The sequence below is a fragment of the Mesoplodon mirus genome (assembly GCF_964341445.2).
Source record: "Mesoplodon mirus genome assembly, chromosome: 18".
Classification (NCBI taxonomy): Eukaryota; Metazoa; Chordata; class Mammalia; order Artiodactyla; family Ziphiidae; genus Mesoplodon; species Mesoplodon mirus.
In genome coordinates, this window is record NC_138994.1 from 40,712,109 (window position 1) to 40,732,251 (window position 20,143).

Sequence of the window (20,143 nt, forward strand, 5' to 3'; positions counted from 1 at the left end):
TTTTGACAAAATTCAACACCCATTTATGATAAAAACCCTCCAGAAAGTAGGCATAGAGGGAACTTTCCTCAACATAATAAAGGCCATATATGACAAACCCTCAGCCAGCATCATCCTCAATGGTGAAAAACTGAAACCATTTCCACTAAGATCAGGAACAAGACAAGGTTGCCCACTCTCACCACCCTTATTCAACATAGTTTTGGAAGTTCTAGCCACAGCAATCAGAGAAGAAAAGGAAATAAAAGGAATCCAAATCGGAAAAGAAGAAGTAAAGCTGTCACTGTTTGCAGATGACATGATACTATACATAGAGAATCCTAAAGATGTTACCAGAAAACTACTAGAGCTAATCAATGAATTTGGTAAAGTAGCAGGATACAAAATTAATGCACAGAAATCTCTGGCATTCCTACATACTAATGATGAAAAATCTGAAAGTGAAATCAAGGAAACACTCCCATTTACCATTGCAACAAAAAAGAATAAAATATCTAGGAATAAACCTACCTACGGAGACAAAAGACCTGTATGCAGAAAATTATAAGACTGATGAAAGAAATTAAAGATGATACAAATAGATGGAGAGATGTACCATGTTCTTGGATTGGAAGAATCAACATTGTGAAAATGACTCTACTACCCAAAGCAATCTACAGATTCAATGCAATCCCTATCAAACTACCACTGGCATTTTTTCACAGAACTAGAACAAAAAATTGCACAATTTGTATGGAAACACAAAAGACCCCGAATAGCCAAAGCAATCTTGAGAACGAAAAATGGAGCTGGAGGAATCAGGCTCCCTGACTTCAGACTATACTACAAAGCTACAGTAATCAAGACAGTATGGTACTGGCACAAAAACAGAAAGATAGATCAATGGAACAGGATAGAAATCTCAGAGATAAACCCACACACATATGGTCACCTTATCTTTGATAAAGGAGGCAGGAATGTACAGTGGAGAAAGGACAGTCTCTTCAATAAGTGGTGCTGGGAAAACTGGACAGGGACATGTAAAAGTATGAGATTAGATCACTCCCTAACACCATACACAAAAATAAGCTCAAAATGGATTAAAGACCTAAATGTAAGGCCAGAGACTATCAAACTCTTAGAGGAAAACATAGGCAGAACACTCTATGACATAAATCACAGCAAGATCCTTTTTGACCCATCTCCTAGAGAAATGGAAATAAAAACAAAAATAAACACATGGAACCTAATGAAACTTAAAAGCTTTTGCACAGCAAAGGAAACCATGAACAAGACCAAAAGACAACCCTCAGAATGGGAGAAAATATTTGCAAATGAAGCAACTGACAAAGGATTAATCTCCAAAATTTATAAGCAGCTCATGCAGCTCAATAGCAAAAAAACAAACAACCCAATCCAAAAATGGGCAGAAGACTTAAATAGGCATTTCTCCAAAGAAGATATACAGACTGCCAACAAACACATGAAAGAATGCTCAACATCATTAATCAGTAGAGAAATGCAAATCAAAACTACAATGAGATATCATCTCACACCAGTCAGAATGGCCATCATCAAGAAATCTAGAAACAATAAATGCTGGAGAGGGTGTGGAGAAAAGGGAACCCTCTTGCACTGCTGGTGGGAATGTGAATTGGTACAGCCACTATGGAGAACAGTATGGAGGTTCCTTAAAAAACTAAAAATAGAACTACCATATGACCCAGCAATCCCACTACTAGGCATATACCCTGAGAAAACCATAATTCAAAAAGAGACATGTACCAAAATGTTCATTGCAGCTCTATTCACAATAGCCCGGAGATGGAAACAACCTAAGTGTCCATCATCGGATGAATGGATAAAGAAGATGTGACACATATATACAATGGAATATTACTCAGCCATAAAAAGAAACGAAACTGAGCTATTTGTAATGAGGTGGATAGACCTAGAGTCTGTCATACAGAGTGAAGTAAGTCAGAAAGAGAAAGACAAATACCGTATGCTAACACATATATATGGAATTTTAAAAAAAGATGTCATGAAGAACCTAGGGGTAAAACGGGAATAAAGACACAGACCTACTTGAGAATGGACTTGAGGATATGGGGAGGGGGAAGGGTAAGCTGTGACAAAGCGAAGGAGAGGCATGGACATATATACACTACCAAACGTAAGGTAGATAGATAGTGGGAAGCAGCCGCAGAGAACAGGGAGATCAGCTCGGTGCTTTGTGACCGCCTGGAGGGGTGGGATAGGGAGGGTGGGAGGGAGACACAAAAGGGAGGGGATATGGGAACATATGTATATGTATAACTGATTAAATTTGTAAACAAAACAAAACAAAACAAAACAAAAAAAATATATTACCCTTTGGGATAAAAAAAAAAAAAAAAAAAAAAGAATGGATCAACAACAAGGTGCTCCTGTACAGCACAGGGAACTATATTCAATATCCTGTGATAAACCATAATGGAAAGAATATGAAAAAGAATATATATATATGTATAACTGAATCACTTGGCTGTACAGCAGAAATTAATACAACGTTGTAAATCATCTATACTTCAATTTTTAAAAATTAAAAAAAAAGTGACTTCTAAAGTTCCTATCAATTGTCATAGGTTGGATTCTTCTGTGAAAGCAGTTTCATTGATGGGTGTGGCTAACCAGCTAACTTTCAGCTAAAAGATTATAGATTTAGCAAACTGTAAGTATAATTGTGATTTTCTACACTCAAATGACATTAAATCAAACAGTTGTGGATCTTTAAATATATATATATTTATATATTTTTTATATGTATTTATTTATATATGTATATATAAACTTAAGCTCTATAGTTGCAACACTTAAGCTTGGAGTCCTTCTGGTGACCATTTTTCATGAAATGAAAATAAGATTGCAAAGTCTTATTATACTTTATGTTATTTGTCCTTATTACAAAAATGGATTCAAATGCATTAGTGAAGTATTTACAACATACACACCAGTAAGCACAGAAATCATAACTCTACGACTCAATGATTTATCATGAAGCAAAGACACCCTTGTAACTACAACACAGTTTAAGACAATGAAATAGAATAAAACTACCAACTCAGAGGCCCCTCTCCTCGACCTCCCCAATCACTACCCATTCTATCCTGCCAAAGCTAACGATCATCTAGTTTTTAACACCACACGTTAGCGTCACCTGTGTTATAAATGTGTGTACTTAGAACCATACAGTACGAATTATCCTGTGTCTGGCTTCTTTTGCTCAGCATTATATTGGTGACATTAATCTGTGTGGTTTCATGGAGAGATTCTTTCCGTTTCGCTGCTCTGTGTGTTCTTTGAATGACTACCTCACGTTTATCAATTTTGCTGTTGATGGACATTTGGTTTGTTTCCAGTTTGGGGTTATTAGCAATAAAGCAACTATGAACATTCTTGATGGTTTCTCTTGGTATATATGAATAGACATTTTAGGTAAGTATAGCTTACCTAAAAATAAAATAAAATAAAATAAAGTAAAATAAATAAAATAAAAATAAAATAGCTTGGTCATGGTGATTGCAGATGTTCAAATTTACACATCACTAAAAAACAATGGTTTGCTAACTTTACAATCTAGTTAAGTGATGGAGAAAGTCTGGGAGATCTTTCTCTGATCTCACTGTGTGGGGCAGGGGGATTATCACACGCCACCTCCTTTCTCTCATGTGTCTATGCCTTCTTAGGATTCCTCCTACTTTAGAATATCTGGGAATAGATATGGCCAAATTCTCCACCACCACCTAATCAGGTAAACATCAGAAGATTTCCCTCCCCCATTTCCAAGTATATCTCTCACAGGTGATGGAATGGGACTGGAACTGAGCAGTTACACATCCGTGGCTCTAAATGTAAAAGGAGATGGAACTAAGGACTTAGAAACTAATAAAGGAGCTAGAATTCACCCAAATCTGTCCTTTTCTTTTGGGGGGCATGAAAGATCTTTGATATTGATGCTTATGTGCATATGAAGTCCTCTGAAATAAGATCTCTGGAAATAAAAAGCCAAGCTCTTCAACTCTGTTGAGTTGTTCAAAAAGTTCATGTATCTGGAGACTCTAACGGGTGATACCAGAGACGCAGGCACTGCTGGACCAAAGACTGTTTACCTCTATCTCTGTGCACATTTTATGTATAGTAAACTCAATCTAGGGACAGATTATCTGGTTTATGGACAAACACAGTTCAAAAATAACAGGTTACACTGTGAAAAATGTAAAGAACAACAATGCAGGAAAAAAAATCTCATTTTTTGAGGGCATTATTTGGAACTACAAGGTAATCCACAAAAGCCACATTTTATACATTACCACAGGGGAATACCCTTCCCCCTTGTCAATTAAACCTATGGTGAGGGACAGCCCAGGTGGGACCTCAAAAAGAAGAATTAGGTAAGGAAAGGGAGAAAGGGACAAAGAACTTCCAACTAGAGTCCTGTTGTAATAACTTTTAAAAAGTGAGAACTCATTTAATAAAATAAAAAATTATGAGAGCGTTAAATAGGTAATTGAACTAATTAATTGCCAACTAATTTGAATAACATATTCTTAGACTATCGTTTTTATACTTTTGGGTGATGAAGCCAAAAGTAATTCAAAGTTTACCTTAAATCAGTTTTTTAGCATATTTGGCCTAGTTTTAACTGTACTTTTGTGTGTGTGTGTGTGGTACGTGGGCCTCTCACTGTTGTGGCCTCTCCCGTTGCGGAGCACAGGCTCTGGACGCGCAGGCTCAGCGGCCATGGCTCACGGACTCAGCTGCTCCGCGGCATGTGGGATCTTCCTGGACTGGGGCACGAACCTGTGTCCCCTGCATTGGCAGGCAGACTCTCAACCACTGCGCCACCAGGGAAGCCCATTAACTGTACCTTTCACATGAAGTTCTTCCCTCCCTTGTCTCCCCAATACGCCTAAGCGAGGGGTGTGCTTGGCCTGAGGACTTCAAGCATCATTTGGTAGGAACGACCTTCCTTGGCTCTTTCACCTTCTCACAGATACATGGGTTGTGATCCCCCAGCTCATGTCTACAGAGGTTGTGAAGCCCAGATGAACAATTAGAAATGCGATCAGTTTCCTGAATGATGTGGAGATATTTTATAGTTGGGGTTTTTTTTTGCCTCTTAAAACATGCTTAAGTGATAATTTAAAAGCAATTTATAGAAGTTTCTGACAACAAATATATAAATGACATCTTTATTGACAGTGGGCCAATAATAACAATCAAATTTTGTTTACACGTAACCAAAAACATTTGAAAAGCAGAACACTAAAACTTCCAAGATTCCTGTGGGAGCACAAATACACAGTCAGAACTGATCGAACTCCAAGCATAAAAGGAACAAATACTGAAACGCAAAGGGCCAGAGCTCTCAGTAAAACTAGCTTAGAGTAAGTCCTTTGACACTAACTAAACGACAATAATACTTGAGTCTCTGGAACCATGGTGTGGCTCCTGGTTAAGTGATAATTAGAAGGAAAAAAGGCAGATTCCACGAGGTCTCCAGGAGGCGGTGCAGGGAGCCGCACCAGATGGAAGCAAGAGCAGAAAGAAGTGAAGCCCTTCTCTATGATACGCCAGGCAGCAGGATGGTCAGCTCTAGATCAGTAAGTAAAGGTGTGGAAGACTCACTCATTCTTAAGTCATTTCTGATTGATGCTTAGTCACTTGCTATAGACCGAATGTTTTGTGTCCCCCCCAAATTCCTGTGGAACCCCAATCCCCGAAGTGGTGGTATTTGGAGGCAGGACCTTTGGGAAGGGATGAGGTCATAAGGGTAGAGCCCCCATGAATGGGATTAGCACCCTCATGAAAGAGGCCCCAGAGGGCTCCTCTGCCCTTCCACCATGGTAGGACACAGTGAAAAGATAGCCATCTGAGAACTGGGGAGGGGGCCTCACCAGACACTGAAGCTGCCAGGGCCTTGATCCTGGACTTCCCAGTCTCTGGAACTGTGAGAAGGTTGTTTATAAATAAGCCACTTAGTCAATGACATTTTGTTACAGGTAGCCTAAAACAGACTCACCACTTCATTAAGATATATGTAACAGTGGATCCTCCAACAGCATGGGTTTGAACTGCTCAGGTCCACTTATGGGGATTTCTTCAATAAATACTGTCGGCCCTCCGTATTCGAGGGTTTTGCATCAGCAGATTCAACCAACAGTGGATCCAAATTTCCATCCATTGTTGGTTGAATCTGAGGATGCAAAAGCCACAGATATGGAGGGCCGACTGTACTACACCATTTTATACAAGGGACTTGAGCATCTGTGGATTTTAGCGTATGTGAGGGCTCCTGGAAACTAATGACAGAGAGAAAGCGAGGGAGAGGTGGAGGAGGTCTCTCAATACAACTATGTGCCAGGTTCTCTACATTCATTGTCTTTTCCTCACAACAGCCTTGAGAGAGGGTTGATCTGTCCCCATTTTACAGATAAGCAAACTGGGGCTCAGAAACAGTAAGTAGCTTTCCAAAGTCACATAATTGCCAAGTGGAGGTGGCAGAATTCAAACCCATTGATTTTGGGTTAGCCAAATATTGGCTCCCAGATGAATTTCTTCTCACTCAAGCATTTGGCCTGTCGAGAAACAGCAAATATTTTCCGGGACATGTAATCTCTGCTCTAACTACTCAACTCTGCTGTTTTAGCACAAAAACAGCCAAACACATGTAAACGATGAGTGAAGCCCAGTTCCAATTAAACATTATTTGCAGAACTAGGTAGTGGGTCCAGGCCATAGCTTGTCAACTTCCACCTCAGACCGTTAATCTGAATATCGAGGTGATGAGAGGGCTGAGCTCTGTTTATTTTGTCCTGTGTCAGCCATTCTCCGACCCTCACCTCTCAGACCTTGGCCCCTTTCAATGTATTCTTGTTTTTTAAGAATTCTTTTCAAAGCCTCTTTCTTCCCAGTCCTTCCTATCCCATTTCCTACTGTTTTGATTTCCATCGTTGCTGGATTAGACTTGACCTTGATCTCTTTTACTACTTCTTTAAACTCTATTCCTCTTCTTTTCCTCAGTAATAGAACTAAGGTCTACAGAGGAAACTATAAGAATTATAAGAAGTAACAGGGATAATGTGTAGGGGGAAGAGTGTGGGCTGATTGCTGAAGGTCCAAGGATAGGATTTAGGAGAGGAGAAAGAAGAAACCTGTAACTAATCTTTCCCTCTCTATCTTTTCTATAATCTTCTTTTCACACCGTATAACAGAGCAACAATAAAAACTGACATTTGTATAGTGTTTTGCTAAATATTTATTTGAACTTTTGCTTTTGTGTTTCCAATCCCATCACATGGTTCTTTGGTCACCCATGTAACTTATGTCAATTGATCACTATGGCTTCAAGCCTTTTCTACCTTCCTTGGAGCCCTGGGATACAGCAAAGACCAACCGACATACAGGAGGACAACAAAAAACTGTGGGTAAACGGGAGGCCTGAGAAACGGCAACTACTTCCTGGGGTGTGGGGTAGGGGGAGAAGCCGCTTGTCCTCTTGAAGTCACTGTCCTGTGACTCTCTTCCGTATGTGACACAGCGTTTGTGCCTCAAAGCTGCTTCAGTTCTTCTTTTTGTCCAAGACCCTATATGGAACCCATCAACTTTTCACTCTGCACATCCCAGCGGCTTTCTCTCCAAGTGACAAAACATACCTTACAGAGAGCAGAATAAGGTAAAGAGATGAAATCTCCCTAATACTGTGATTACAGAAAACCAAGGATTCATTCAGTGCCAAGGATAAGAAAAGAGGGACTTGATCAAAAACTACAGTTAAGGTTCTGACTCTTTCTCTACCTCAGGATAACTTCCAAGGAAGTGTAAAGTGAAGATGTACCCAGCAGGGGGATAAAAATAATCTAAATCTCAGCATAACCCATGTGAGCATAATTTAGACCTCTTATATTCATCAAATGAGATAGTAGCCTTTGGGGTTGGGAGGGAATCCAAAGCACATTTCAGCTCTTAACCTTTAAGTTTTTATAGTTAATGTAAAAGAAATGACATTCTCTGTATATCTGGGTCTCCACTTTGGATTCAAAGAGGAACAGCTCTGTGTCTTCCCAATGATAAGAATATGAGCCCTCTGCCTCACCTACCAGATAAGAATGTCCTTACAAAGTGAGATGCTATAACAGGCTTTGATGTGACAAAGAGGGGGGAACTGGATTTCACATTGATTGCATTGCTACCCACTCCCAAGGATTTTCTGAATTTCCACAAAAGGGCATTGGGGGGGAAGGGGGGTGGGTTAGAGATCAACCTTTGAGATTCCTGGCTGGAAGCATTCAGAATGATCAAATCAATGGATATAAGGAACATTCTGTTTATGCCTCAAAGCTATGTATTATGTAAGTAGAGTTAGATACACACAGAACTGGTCCTCAGGCAGCAGTTTATGCGTCTTCCACACAAATTGCTCAGGTATTTAACACAGCGATAAAACCAACTCACATTTCTTCACATTCAGTCATTTTTCAGGGCTGCTCTTCCATGTGAATCCTTTGATGCCTGATGAGGGATGAACTGCACTTAAAGCTTTTTCCACATTCGTTACACCTATAGGGTTTCTCCCCAGTATGAGTTCTCTGGTGTTGAATAAGGGCTGATGAATGAATGAAGGCTTTTCCACATTCGTTACATTTGTATGGTTTCTTCCCAATATGAATTCTTTGATGTTTAGCGAAATTTGAGCTCCGGCTGAAGGTTTTCCCACATTCGTTACACTCGTAGGGTTTCTCTCCAGTGTGAATTCTCTGATGCTGAACAAGATGTGTGCTCTGACTGAAGGTTTTTCCACATTCACTACATTCATAGGGTTTTTCTCCGGTATGAACCCTCTGATGTTTGGTAAGGGATGAGCAGTGGCTAAAGGCTTTCCCACATTCCTGACATTTATAGGGTTTCTCTCCAGTGTGAGTTCTTTGATGTTTAATGAGTGCTGAAGAATGAATGAAGGCTTTATCACACTCGTTGCATTCATAAGGCTTCACCCCTGTGTGGATCAGCTGGTGCTGCACGAGGTGTGTGCTTCGATTAAAGCCTTTCCCACACTCACTGCACTCATACGGTCTCTCTCCAATGTGAATCCTCTGATGTATTGCAAGGGATGCGCTTTCTGTGAAGGCCTTCTTGCATTCGCTGCACTCGAAGAGAATTCTAGTGTGAGTTCTCTGATGTTTAGTTAAATTGGCCCTGTGGCTGAAAGACTTCCCACACTCGGTGCAGCTGTAGGGTTTTTCCCCGGTATGGACTCTCTGGTGTCGAATGAGCACTGAATGGTAAGTGAAGAGCTCACCACAGTCATTACATTTATGAGGTTTCTTCTCTTTGTAGGTCCTCTGCTTTTTCATTAAGGTTGATTTCTGTTTCAATCTTTTTTCAAGGGTATGGAAGGCACAGGATCCTTTGGGAACTCTGTCTTGAGTGAGAAGTACTGACTTCTGGTTCAAGTTTTTCCAGTAAACATCATGCTCACGAGCTCTCTCTTCTGGGAGTGAATTCATGTGGGTGAACATATCTCTTAAGCATCTCTCCTGATTTCCTTGCTGATTCTCTAACCGGTTTTCACATGTGAGAGTTGTTTCCAAGTTGGAGTCACAGACACCATTCCTTGTCAGCCTGTCTATGACTGCAACCTGGCATGATCCTTCTTTGGAAAAATCTTGCACTGGAGTTGAATCTTTGCTTCCGGGTCTAGTCTCTGAGTCTGAAACAAATTGGAAATGCAAATTTCCTTTGTTTTCTGAGTTCAACAAAAAGGCAGGTCTGTAACGGGTAAGAGTTAATGAAGGTGAAGAGCATGGCTTCAACGAATAAGTGGATTTGACTCTTAGAAGATGACTTGCAAAGAGAAGCAAATGGAGGGAAACAAATGCACAGTAGATGCAGAGAAAATCAGCAGACCCTACCCAGGAATCAGAATGGGGGAAAGGTGACCAGAAAGACAGGAGGAGGGATGCAGATGAAGCACCATTTCACCAGATGAGCAGGAAATGAGCATCCCAGATCAGGATAGGGGAGGAACAACCTCTATAGAATATCAAGCGCTGTCATAAATTTCCAGCCGGTTACCACCTTAGTGCAGGGCACAGTGATGACTTCTAAGTTTTCAGTTACCCAACCCTACTCACATCCTAATATGCATTCCATTTCCAGTTTAAAATCTTCCCTAAGAATTCTTTTATTATATGTCCCTGTTAAAAAAATCAGTGATCTCCCTAAGATATAATGGCAGATACATTAAATTATATCTGAACAAGGCTAATCATTACAACACTAATTGAGGTAGCAAAAGACTGGTAACATCTCAAATGTTAAAATACAGTAATATTTTAATACTATAAAGAACTGATTAAACTATGGTGTACACATACAATGAAGTATGTGCAACTTAAAATAATATGAGAATGATCTCTACATATTGCTACAAAGTGATCTTCAGGATACATTAAACTTCAAAAACCCAGCAAGCTGTGAAGGAGTGTGTATGGTCTGCTACTTTTTGTGTAGGGGAAAAAAGGGGAGATACAAATATATAGACATATTTGGTTATATTTTCCAAAACTAAGGACAGATAAATGAAATACTAATAAAAATGACTGCTTACAGAGAGAACACCAGAATAGAGAGGGCAAGGATGGAAGCCAACCTCTCTGAATATATCTACTATAAATCTATTAGAATTTTTATATTCAATATGAAACTACTCTATAAGGCTGAAATAGAGTTTGGTTCAAAAGAATAAGTAAATAGACCAATGAAACAAAAGGGCAATTTCAGAAGTCAAGTAAATATAGGAATTAAGGACAATACAAAGGTGGTATTTCAGTCAGTGAACTAAAGATAGTTTGTTTTTACAACAAATGGTCCTGTGAGTGATTGAACATTCAAAAGGCAGTTAAGTTAGATCTGCCCCTCATTCCACACAGCCAAGTGAATTCTGTTCCTTCATCTATGTACTCTTCTATCCATTTATTCAACTATTACCTATTGGATGTTTACCATACACTAGGCTCTGGGGAAAAACACACAGTCCCTATGTACATGAAGGGAGAGAAAATTTAGTCTAACATCTACAAATACATATAAAAATGCACCTGTAGTAAGTACTAAGAAATAAAAGGCGAATGATGCTGTGAAAGATGATATGGGGAACCCAGGGGGATGAAGGGAGGCCTCCCTGAGGAGGTAAATGACTGAGCTGAAACTGAATTGGGTTTGGGGCTCAGGTGAGTGTTCCACGTAACAGGTACAGCAGCACGGGGGTGAGTGTTCCAGGTAACAGGCAGAGAAGAACGGGGGTGAGTGTTCCAGGTAGAGGGAATGACATGTACAGAAGCCCCAAGGTGAGAGGGGACATTTAGGAAGAGCACAGTGGTTGAGAGCAATGGGCTCTGATATCAGAATGCATGAATTTAATCCCAGCTCTGCCACTTACTAGCTGTGTGACCTGGGGCATGTTATTTTACATTTCTACTTCAGTTTCCTTATCTGTAAGATGGAGCAATAACGGTACCTACCTCATGAGGAATAAAAACAACACTTACCTTAAGGAGCATTTAATGAAAGTATTTATCAAACACTTAAAACTCTGACATAGCATCGGTGCTACATTAAGTGTTTGTTAAATCAGTAAAACATAAATTGATATAAGGATAGCGTAGGTAGGTAGAGGCTGTGACCTCAAAGTGTGGTCTGAGGACCCCTGGGAGTCTGTAGGTTCAAAACTATTTTCAGAATAATGCTTATATCTTATTTGCCTTTTTCATTGTCTTGACATTTGCATTGATGTTGCAAAAAGTGATGGTGGTAAAACTGCCCACAACTTATGCACAAACCAGGACAAGACACCAAATGTACTAGTAGTTGTTGTATTTTTCCCCACCATATAGTCTCAGTTAAAAAAAAAAAAAAAGCCAGTTTCACTTAAAAATTTCTGAGGAAACAACAGGAATCATTATTAACTTAATAAATTAATCTTATTTATTAAACCTTGACTACATGCCTTCTTAATATTCTGGATGATGAAATAGGAAATATTCATAATGCAAGTCTGCTCATATCAAAGTATGATGCTTGCCTTGAGGAAAACCACTCATGAGACTATTTGAGAGCTGAACTGGCCATTTATTTTTTCATGGACCATCACTTTTACTTGAAAGAATCATTGACAAACTATGTTATCCATGTTGGGTATTTGGCAGATATTTCCTCAAAACTGAAAAAAAAAAACGAGCCTGTCACTTCAAGGAAAACAACTGACAGTATTTGATAAAATGTGAGCTTTTGGGCAGAAATTAGAATTTTGGAAAACTTATCTACCACTGAGAGCTTGATAGCTTCCTAATACTTAAAGGCTTTTCTGGTAAGGTCAGTGGTGATACTGAAAATTGTGGTTTTTAAAATATCGCATAATGTATTGTGTCAATATTTGGAAGATATGCATAACTCAGTGAACCAATATTTCCCAAAAGATCAATAGATTTTAAGAGTAGGAAAAATTCATGGATATGGTTTCAGATGCACCTTGCACCTAACCTTTAAGAAACTACAATTTGCCCAACTTTGGTGTAGTATCAGAATAGCCAATTATCTGGAAAGTATATTAATTATATTTTGTTTGTGTTTTTTTTCTTTCTTTTTTATTAGTAAGGTTGTTTCTTGATGTGGATGCTAGCTACATGAATGTGTTCAATTTGGGAAAATTCATAAAACTGTACAGTTATGATATTTTAATCTATTTTACATTACAAAAAAAGGAAAAGAAAAAAGGCAAATGAAGCAAATGTGAGCATGTGTTTGATCTCAGTGTTATTTTATTTCCTTGACTTTGTATGTATTCAAAATGCAATATAATTTAAAATAAGATATTTAAAAAATAAAAGCATGTTGGCACTTCTATATTCTTTCTTAAGCACTGAAGAGCGCCACTTCTTTACTGTCTTGTGGGGTTATTCTTTCCGAAGATTCCTGTCTATCTGACTCACCTGAACCGCTGCTTTTGGGGGCTTTTCTCTCAAGCATCAATGGTTCTTTTCCATTCTCCAAATTGTGGTTCTCAGGTTTGGAAACTGGAAGCCCTGCTCATTAAAAAAGGAAAAAAAAAAAGGAAAGAAAAAAAAGAAAGGGACTTAGCTCTTTGTGATGGGCACAAAGCTCTATTCCAGAGCATGGTCCCAACCCCTGGATCCACAAAAAAGACAGGACATCATAGGAAGTTTTGGAATAAGGGAGCGGGGGGCCTCCAAATGAACCTTAAAACAGGTGCAGCAAGAGCCTGGGCCTCATAAGGAGTTACACGCATTTGAAAAGACAAATATTTAGCCTGTAAAAGAAGAGAATTTGTCTTGTTTACTGTGGGAGTTCTGGGGAGATACTGCAGACCAGTCCTCAGCTCAGGGAAGGAGATGGGTGAAGTGGGACCCCAGTGGCAGCACCACAAGCCTGTGACTCTGTGACTATCTGTCTTCTGATGTTTTTCCTTTCTTCCTTCTTCAGTTACTAGAACCTGCTTTCTTAGGGAATTTATTATACGAGGTTTGGGAGGAGCTAACATAGTTCCTTCCACCACTGATACGAACACATACGTGTACATGCATGTGTGTACATATGTACACATGCACATACCTCCCCCCACCAAGAGGCGGACACAGTATCCAAACTGGTCAGAGCATACTGTATCTCCCTGGCTCGAGTTACTGCTTCACTGATGGACATGTGACCCTATCTGCTGAAACTCCCAGGATAGAAGCCTTCTTTTTTTCCTTAGCTCTCTAACTGGAAGAATAATGTAACCCTAGAGCGGCCAATGGCCATCTGTGCCACAAAAGGAGATCAGGACAAGCTATACCACGTAATTAAAAAATAAGTAAATAAAAGAAATTCCTGACAATATATCTGATTCCCTTTTAAGCTGGTGTGAATTCGGTTTCTGTCACTTGAATCCAAAGACTCCAGATACAAAACAAGCCTAGACATTTCACCAAGAACCTAGGCAGAAACAGATTTTCTCTGGGCCCAAAGGGATCAATACTTTACAATTATTGGCTTTGTTATGCTACTTCATTGTCAATAAGGTAATGATGTCCCCATAAGCAGGGGCCAGAGTCACGGCAGGAGCCCATCCTTACAGAGCGAGACCAGGTTCCTGTAGTTCTCCAGCATCACGTCCCTCTGTGCAGGATCCAGCCTCCCCCACTCCTCTGGGGTAAAGTCCATGGCCACATCCTTGAATGTCACTGATGCCTAAGACACAAAACATACTTTTGTTCACCATCTGTCACTCCACAGCCTCCCTTTCATGCCCCAGTTTCTGTTGGCCCTGGAGTAGATGCGTAGATGTATTCAACGGGGGAAATCACTGTGAAAAATGACAAGCATTCTCATGTGTCCTGGACATTCCATGGAAAGTCACTGGGTATCAATTATGTGCCAGGCACACTGTCCAAGATTCAACATGAGAACCAAACGAAACAAGACCACGGTTTCTCCACTGACAGACTAATTTTTCTGGGGAACAAAGAGTTAAAACATGAACCAATGAATCAACAATGTAGTCTGGCGAAGTAAACAAAATATAGGCAGAGGAAAAAAAGGCATGTGTCTGTATAATTCTCCTTGTGAGTCCTCGCCATGGAATGAACAGACTGGCATCAAATCCAGTGAAGCACGGAATCAATTCAAGGCAAGATGCATTAAATTGGAAAATGACAGCAACCAATTAAGGGTACAGATATCACATATAAATGTTTATGGGTAAACACCATAGGATTATTTATACAAGACATAAAATACAAAAACTGTATGGAGATAGACACATACCAGTACTGAACATGTCTCTTTAAGTAAAGACATAGAGAATGGGAATAATATTCCAGGTTACTGAAATAAATATATACCAAATGCTATAACTGGATAGAAAACACCTTCTATTTAAATATTCATGAAGCACTTGCAAAAGTAACAAAATAAATGTTAATAAATTCCAAAACAGAAAAGAAAGAGCAATAACTGATAACTGAAAAAACATATCAAAATAATAATGAAATAAAACGCAAAAATCAATGCCATAAGGCTAAAATTGTACTCAGAGGAAACACTTCAATTTCATTAAAAGAAAATTAATGTAATTAAATGAACAAAGCATACAAATCAAGTTAGAGACAGAACCCAACAACAAATTAGGGAAAACAGAAGGAATTACAGGATAAAAGTAGAAATTAAGGGGAAGAAAAACAAGAAAAATAAGACAGCTGGGAAATCTGAATAAGAGCAGTAGGTTATAGTACTATACCAATGTTAACTTCCTGATTTTGGAAAAAGAATAATAAAAGCGAGGTGAAATGCTAAATTTTGGAGAATCTGAAAGGAGAGCATATGAGAAATCTTTCTACCACTTGCTAAATTTCTATAAGTCTCAAATTATTTCAAAATAAAGTTCCCCAAAATGGAAATAATCTGAGACTTAAAAAATATAAGAATCATCCTTGGAAAATAAAATGTAAAAATCATTAAGCAGCTACTAAATAGACAAGATACTGTGAGAAAAAATGACTTTGATCCTAAAATCTGCATATCTATAGCTAAACTGACAGTGGAAATTAACTTCCAAACCATAAAAGAAAAAAAAAAAAAATCAGATTAACAAAAATGCAAACTACAGCACAAAAGGCAGAAAAAAATACAAAAGAAACAAAGCATAGTAAACAGAATTATAAAAATCACATAGCAGGAAAAATGTGAAACATACAAGTAATCATAATAATATGAATAAATTAATTTCTCTTATAAAAAGGTTTCTTAAAATAGCCACATCCTCTTTACAGAAAAGAGATCCAGACAAAACCCCAAAGTTGGGGATGGAGGGGGGGATGGAAGGAAATATAGTATACTACATATTTGATTACAGTACTTCAAGCTCAACAAAAACATATGGAAAAATATACACCAAACTGTTATCCTCAGTAGGGAGAGGTGGTGGACTGAACTTGGGGAGGTAAGGATGGGTAATATACTTTAATATTTATATATGTCTGTACCGCTCACCTGGTTACGACGAGCAAGTATTAAAACTCTAATTATTAAAAAAGTCTAATAAGTAAAAGATAAACAGCCCAGGCAAATTCTAATAAGAAAGACAGTTGCAGCATTAGCATCAAACAAAATCCAACGCAATGCAAAAAGGACAGTTTTAAAAATTTCCATAAAGGTTTAATCCATTCTGAAGCTATAAAAGCAGTCTTGAACCTAATATTAATGTGCTGAAATGTATAAAGCATTCACCCTTTTTCTGGTACCTGTACTCTGACTTTCCTCTGGCTGCTATGCCTGGCCACTTTTAGTCCGTGCAGTTCAGGTAGTACAGCTCCATCTCTGACCCATGGGTGGGATGTGTGTTTGTATGTGTATGTACAGGTATATTTTCTAGTCTGATCACCACACTCAGATTTGCCAATAATGGTCCAACAATGGGCCTAATACCCATTATAGAGCTAACCTCAGTCCTTCTTCTGGAACGACCAGAAGGGAAGATGCCCCTTTTCTCTGATCTTCAACATGAGAAGATGTAGGCCTAAATTTGTTAGGGGCTACCCTGCACGAGAAGAAAAGCCTGCTTGAGTGCAAAACACACAGAAAGCAAAGAAAAGGTCACTGAAATGGAGAAAATAGATTCTAATGTCACTGCCTGAACTCAATTTTAGCCAGACCTGGATTTTTCACTTATAATAGTCAATAAATACCTCTTTTGCTTAAGCCAGTTTGAATCGAGTTTTCATCAGGTGCAGCTTAAAGCTTCTTGACTAATAAAGTCTTCAATATTCACGTAAGGTATTCAAGAAACCAATGGAGGCAAGCAAGTATACAAGGATCCTGAGAAATCACGTTGACAAACGGCAGCAATGTGCAATGTCCACTTTCACACTTTGGATTAAAGTAGCAAAAAGAGAGGCTAGTGGAGGAATCTTTGCATTGTGGTATGACACACACCATGGAGAACTCTCTTCTCCCACTCACCTTCGTTTAAGAAAAATGTTCAGACATGCAAAAAGTTGAGAGACTAACACACTAATCACCCATATACAACTACCACTTAAATTCAGCAATTCTTAATATTTGCCCTTGGGGAAGTGAGAGTTTGGAAACTGAGTTATAACTTGGTAACAGTTCACCTCTAAAATACATCCGCATTCATCATCTTGCTGGGCTGGATTCTAACTCTTTAAATTAAATCTTCTATAGGCTTCCTATTCCAGCATTCCTTTGAACTATTTGAGTACTCACTATGTTCATAATTCACTCCAGCACTTCAGGTGTTTTCTTAAATTCCTACTTAACAGTCATGTGTATGTTGTTTCCCCTAGTGAAACATACATTTTAAGAGGTATGCACCACATTGTCTTTTAAAATCGTTTCCCAAATAACAAGCATAGAAATTAGCTAATGGGCTAAAGAAGGGCAATGCTCCTTCTATGCCTGCTGAGTGATAATAAATACTAGACGGACAAGATACCACGAAGAAGCAGAAAACATTTTCCACTGAGCCCTTTAGTCACTCGACTTGTCTCTTAGAATTAGAATTCAGCTCTAGTGGACACAGAAACTCCACATCAAAAAGAAAGGAGTGCGTCTGCACTCTGAGAAATAAGGTGGAATTTCAATAACCAGCAGAGACTCACTCACCTGAGATCTGGCTGTGAGGCGCAAAGCTGCCACTTCTCCTCCTTCTGTGCTCTTTTCTTGGGAAAAAGGAGAATCCTGGGAAGACAGAGCTAAGGGCAAGAAAGCAGTCATGATAGGGCCTAGATCTATCTTGTGACTCAGATTTATGAGCTTAAAATTCTCAGGACTTCCCTGGTGGCCCAGTGGATAAGACTCCGTGCTCCCAATGCAGGGGGCCCTGGTTTCATCCCTGGTCAGGGAACCAGACGCCACATGCATGCCACAACTAAGAGTTCGCATGCCACAACTAAGGAGCCCTGGAACCGCAACTATGGAGGCCACCTGCAGCAACTAAGACCCGGCGCAACCAAATACATAAATAAATATATAAAAAAAAAATTCCCACCACCGTACTCTTGGTCGTCCCTACAAACACTGCAACTGAAAGGAGCCCGAAACAACGACGTCCTGGAAGATGGCACTCTCTGATCTGGAAATTAAAATAAGTTTTTTCTCTGAGCTTAATCTACATTAAATTAATATGGGAAAAAGAAGCTCAACCGTTCTGAAAAGTCATCCTGCAAGCTTAGTCCAAATGTAGCTTGCTGGATCCCATCTCTAAATAATTATCACTAGTTGAGACTGGGGTACAATCTAGAAATCCAACAAGCACAGGTAGGGGCGGGGTGTGGATCCTGATATAAGAGGTCACAGACCAAACTTCTAGGAGAACTGGAAGCCAGTCACTGACTCCTCTGCCTGGTGCCTCCTCTATTAAGCAAAAGTATCTGCTCTACTGAAACCAAAGGGTTTTTGTCCAAAGTGGAGGTACAGGAGTGGAAAATACTTTTGCCAACCAAAAACAGCTGAACTGTCAGACCCACTGATGAGGCTAGGATGGTATAATCACCCGGGAGGAAGAAGGTGTGAGACAAAGTATGAGACTATGCTCAAGCCTCAGAAGCTGACATTTCGCTCACATTTTGGGGGTGTCTTTGGAGGGTCCGCTGTGCACCCAGCTGGGATCCCACAGCAAGCCCTCCACTCTCACCCAAAGAGCCCTTCCATCCCCAGACAAAGGAGCCGGACAGCAGTGACTCCCGTTCAGAAGGAAGAATTCGGCCCGGCCCCCAGCACAAGTTCAACACCGGCCCCCCTCACCGCTCTTCCCAGGCATTTCGGCCATATCTGTCTCCATGGTCACCACCTCCTCCCGGCCGCGAAGGTTCAGCTCTCCCCCCAGCGCAGCCCTCTCCGCGCGGAGGAGCGGGAAGCCCCGAGGCCTCGTGGTCCTCCTTCCCGCCTCCCCTCGGGGGGCTCCTCCGAAAGGCTTCGCTCCGTCCTGAGCCGACTTGGCCCTCGAGGCTGGCACCTGGAAAGCCGGGACAACATCCCTGAGGCTGGGCGCTCGCGCCTGGCGCTGCCGCTCGGAGCTGCGCGGGGGCCGCGCGGCCGGAGGAGAGGCGCCGGGGCCGCAGCCAAGCGGCCGCCGCGCAGACCAAGCCCCCCGCCCACCCCGCGCCCCGGGGCTTCGGGGATGGGGCTCGTGCCTGCCCTCGACGTCCCTTTCTCCAGCGCGCACTCCACCCGACTCGGCGCAGACTAATGTCCCGGGGGCACCGCCGAGGCCGATCAAGGAGAGCCGCACCTGAGCAACAACTCACCTCCCACACCGGGCCTCACAAAGGCTACGAACTTCTCTGGCCAGCGGGGCCGCGCATGCGCAATAGCACAGAGCAAGGCTGGCGGGCCTCGTCCGGCCCCGGAACTACGATTCCCAGAAGCCCGCGGGAGTGGCCAGACTCCGCTCCTCGGCAGGTGGGAGCTCGCGTAGCGCGGTTTGGGGAATCCAAGGAGCTGCGGTCTCCCTACCTCTCGCGAGAGTAGTAGTCGCTTAGGTCGTGCGGGATCCTGCGGACACGCGAGACCGTGAACCGCAGAGCTGCGTTGTTGCCGGTCCGGTGCTGTTTCTGCACTTGAGGCTGCTGAAGTTGCCCACGCAAATCACTCCAGTGCAAGGTATCTTAGAGTATATGGCTTTCCCCATAGTCTTGTCCTCCCAAGACTCATCCTTTGCCGTCAAACAATGTGAAAGGTGTACTTTGCAAACCGATGTGCATGCGTCCGTAGGCGACTTGTTATACTGAAAATTCACACGTGTGAGATAGGGGAGTTGAAAAGATTTAACCAGTTTCAACAAATTTGAGCAACAGGTTATTTGCAAGCATAAAAATTAGATTTATCAAAGGAGGTGTTCTCTCAAGGGAGCACGTTTCGTCTCTACTTCTGTTACTGGACACACCCAAACTCAAAATGTCTAAATGCCCCTCTTCTTCTTAGTGAATAATATTACTGCTCACAAACCCATTTGCAAAAGCCAGAAGCAGAATATCCTCAACTCTTGCTATCTGTTCATCACGAAGTCCTATTTATTGTATTCTCCAGTTTGTCCATCTTTCTC

The 20,143-nt window shown here is 40.8% G+C and overlaps 1 protein-coding gene across 2 annotated transcripts; it reads right to left on the reverse strand.

The window, feature by feature from the left end:
• Positions 1–7,113: 7,113 nt before the first annotated feature.
• ZNF286A (zinc finger protein 286A) lies at positions 7,114–19,393 on the reverse strand. 2 transcript variants are annotated; one of them, XM_082605522.1, is made up of 7 exons: positions 19,347–19,393; positions 18,844–19,054; positions 18,089–18,172; positions 17,704–17,792; positions 14,154–14,268; positions 13,011–13,103; positions 7,114–9,730 (listed from the first exon to the last, which is right to left on the reverse strand). In XM_082605522.1, the coding sequence occupies exons 2-7, from the start codon at positions 18,878–18,880 to the stop codon at positions 8,499–8,501; spliced, it is 1,650 nt and encodes a 549-aa protein (XP_082461648.1). In that variant the 5' UTR covers positions 18,881–19,054; positions 19,347–19,393; the 3' UTR covers positions 7,114–8,498. The 2 variants fall into 2 exon arrangements, with proteins under 2 accessions (XP_082461648.1, XP_082461649.1); XM_082605523.1 differs by lacking the exon at positions 18,089–18,172.
• Positions 19,394–20,143: the final 750 nt, after the last annotated feature.

What these genes read in the sequence shown, in the direction of transcription:
- ZNF286A (XM_082605522.1), bottom strand. Translation starts at nt 18,880, where the DNA reads ATGGAGACAGATATGGCCGAAATGCCTGGGAAGAGCG. An exon ending in CGAAATGCCTGGGAAGAGCG is followed by an intron (nt 18,173 to 18,843) that starts GTGAGGGGGGCC and finishes TTTAATTTCCAG; the next exon opens with ATCAGAGAGTGCCATCTTCC. An exon ending in GGACGACCAAGAGTACGGTG is followed by an intron (nt 17,793 to 18,088) that starts GTGGGAATTTTT and finishes TCTTGCCCTTAG; the next exon opens with CTCTGTCTTCCCAGGATTCT.